The 2257-nt window shown below is 69.5% G+C and overlaps 1 protein-coding gene across 1 annotated transcript in view; it reads left to right on the top strand.

The window, feature by feature from the left end:
• The window catches only part of SHANK2 (SH3 and multiple ankyrin repeat domains 2), a 20130-nt gene extending 17919 nt beyond the window's left edge, over positions 1-2211 (top strand). The window contains exon 12 of the mRNA XM_004695028.2: positions 979-2211. Coding sequence (XP_004695085.2) covers positions 979-1549 — 571 coding nt within the window. The 3' untranslated portion in view covers positions 1550-2211. The remainder of the gene's footprint in view (positions 1-978) is intronic.
• The last annotated feature ends 46 nt before the right edge of the window (positions 2212-2257 follow it).

Genomic DNA, 2257 nt, shown 5'->3' with positions numbered 1-2257 from the left:
GGCCCAGCCACTCTTGCTGGGCGGCCGTGCGCTCACGGGCGTCTCCCGGACGCTCCCTGAGGAACGCCCAGTCACCTCCGGCAGCAGCGGCCACATGCTGCACCCTGAGTTTGACCATCTCAGCTGAACTGTCGCATCTGAGCCTTTCCCCACACAGGCGCACCCCTCGGCGGCAGGGTGGGCTGGTCCCCTGGCAGCTACAGCCTGAGCGGGCCGTGCCCAGCTGCGCCCGTCCTGTGCCCTCACAGGCCCCGCCCGCTCTCTGGGGACCCTGGGCCTGCACCCCAGAGGTACACATTCTGGCAGGGAGGCCCTGGCGCCGGCTGGGCTCCCCCTTCCTGATTCAGAGTGCCCAGCCCTAAAGGGAGGCCCAGTCTGTTGGCTCCCCATGCGGGTCCTGCTGGTCAATCACCCCCCAGGCCACTAGCCAGCAGGGCAGACGCAGCCCAGCACCGGAGTGGCGCACTCCTCAGGCTTCTGAAAGGCGCAGGTCCCACCAGCAAGCCTCGGGCGTCACCTCCACTCAGGCCAGGCGCGTGGACGGCCAGCACCATCCCCCCCCTTCCAGCTGGTCAGGCAGATTGAACTTGGCACGGCAGCCCTGTTCCCCAAAAGGTGGTTTGCGGGTGCCCCGAGTGCCATCCCGCAGAGGTGCTGACCCACAGGGTGTCCTCCCCGGACTCTTCAGGTCAAAGAGCCACAGGTGGGGGCAGTGGAGGGGCTGCGTTCTCGGCTGCTGTTCCTTCCCCTGTGGAAGGCACCCGACCTGGGGTACCCCTGTGGTGACGGGCAGTGGTGCCCTGGGCAGGCCTGCCAGCCCCGGCCTCCCCTCGACTCTGTCCTCACAGGGCCAGGGCGGGGCCGGCTGTCCGCGTGCTCAGGCGCCCCGGCCAGCACCTGCCCCCAAGCCCGGGGTGACCGGGTGCCCCCGCCCTGCGCAGGCCACGGTGACGTCGCCCTTTGCTGTTGCCGTTTCAGAAGCCCAGAGGTTGTGAGTGCCGTCTCAGGGACGCGGAGCACAACGGTCACCTTCACCGTCCGCCCGGGGACCTCCCAGCCCATCACCCTGCAGAGCCGGCCCCCCGACTATGAAAGCAGGACCTCAGGAACCAGGCGTGCCCCGAGCCCCGTGGTGTCGCCCACGGAGATGAACCGAGAGATGCTGCCGGCCCCGCTGTCCGCCTCCGCCGCCAGCCCCGCCCCCAGCCTCTCCGAAGTCTTCAGCCTCCCGAGCCAGCCCCCGTCCGGAGACCTGTTCGGCCTGAACCCCGTGGGGCGCAGCAGGTCGCCGTCCCCCTCCATACTGCAACAGCCAGTCTCAAGTAAGCCTTTCACGACCAAACCCGTCCACCTGTGGACCAAGCCGGACGTGGCGGACTGGCTGGAGAGCCTGAACCTGGGCGAGCACCGAGAGGCCTTCATGGACAACGAGATCGACGGCAGCCACCTGCCCAACCTGCAGAAGGAGGACCTCATTGACCTGGGCGTGACGCGCGTCGGGCACAGGATGAACATCGAAAGGGCTCTGAAGCAGCTGCTGGACAGATAAGAGCGGCCCCCGGGCCTCCTGCTGTCGGTAGAGATGGCTTTCCCCGAGACGCATGGCGGCCGAGCGTGCGGCCGCGAGCCCGGTCCCTGGTTTGTCTCCTGGCCCCCCAAGAAGCGCCGAGCGTGTCCGCAGTGTGTCCGGGCCCAGGCCTGGGAACTGGCCGGCCCCCTGGGGCTTCGTGGGCTGTGCCTGTTGAGCAGGCGGCCAGCGAGGGAGCTCTGAGCTGGAGCCGCAGCCCGCCTCCCGGCACGCAGGCCCCACCTCGCCAGGCCCCAGCCTGTCCGCCACCGGCTGGGGGAGGCCGCGCGCTCGCTCACGGCGGACCCTGTGCTCCAGATACCTCCTGAGACCTCCCCTCTGCCTCGGCCCCTCCGGCCCTGGCCCCTGGGGGGCGCTAGGATTGCCCAGTCCTTGCTTCCTCTGAGCTGCCCCAGGGCTGTCGGGCCCGGCCAGAGGCAGAGGCCCTTCTGTGCTGCCGACTCTCCCCGGCCTCTGCCGCGGCAGCCGCGTCCAGCTTTGCTTAGCTTGCTCTCTTTCTTTCTGCACATCTATTAGCATCATTCCAAAGTGGGCACAGGCGCCACGTGGAGCCAGTCACAGCGCAGGGTCGCGGTTCCGAGGCGGGCCTGGCCCAGCCTCTGTGAGGCGGCGTCTGCTGGGAGCCTCCGCCCGGGGGAGAGGGGAGGGGGTGGGGGAGGGGAAGGGGGG

Source organism: Condylura cristata, unplaced genomic scaffold, assembly GCF_000260355.1.
Source record: "Condylura cristata isolate star-nosed mole 26May11 unplaced genomic scaffold, ConCri1.0 scaffold00054, whole genome shotgun sequence".
Taxonomy (NCBI): Eukaryota; Metazoa; Chordata; class Mammalia; order Eulipotyphla; family Talpidae; genus Condylura; species Condylura cristata.
This window is presented reverse-complemented; position numbering and strand designations above follow the sequence as displayed.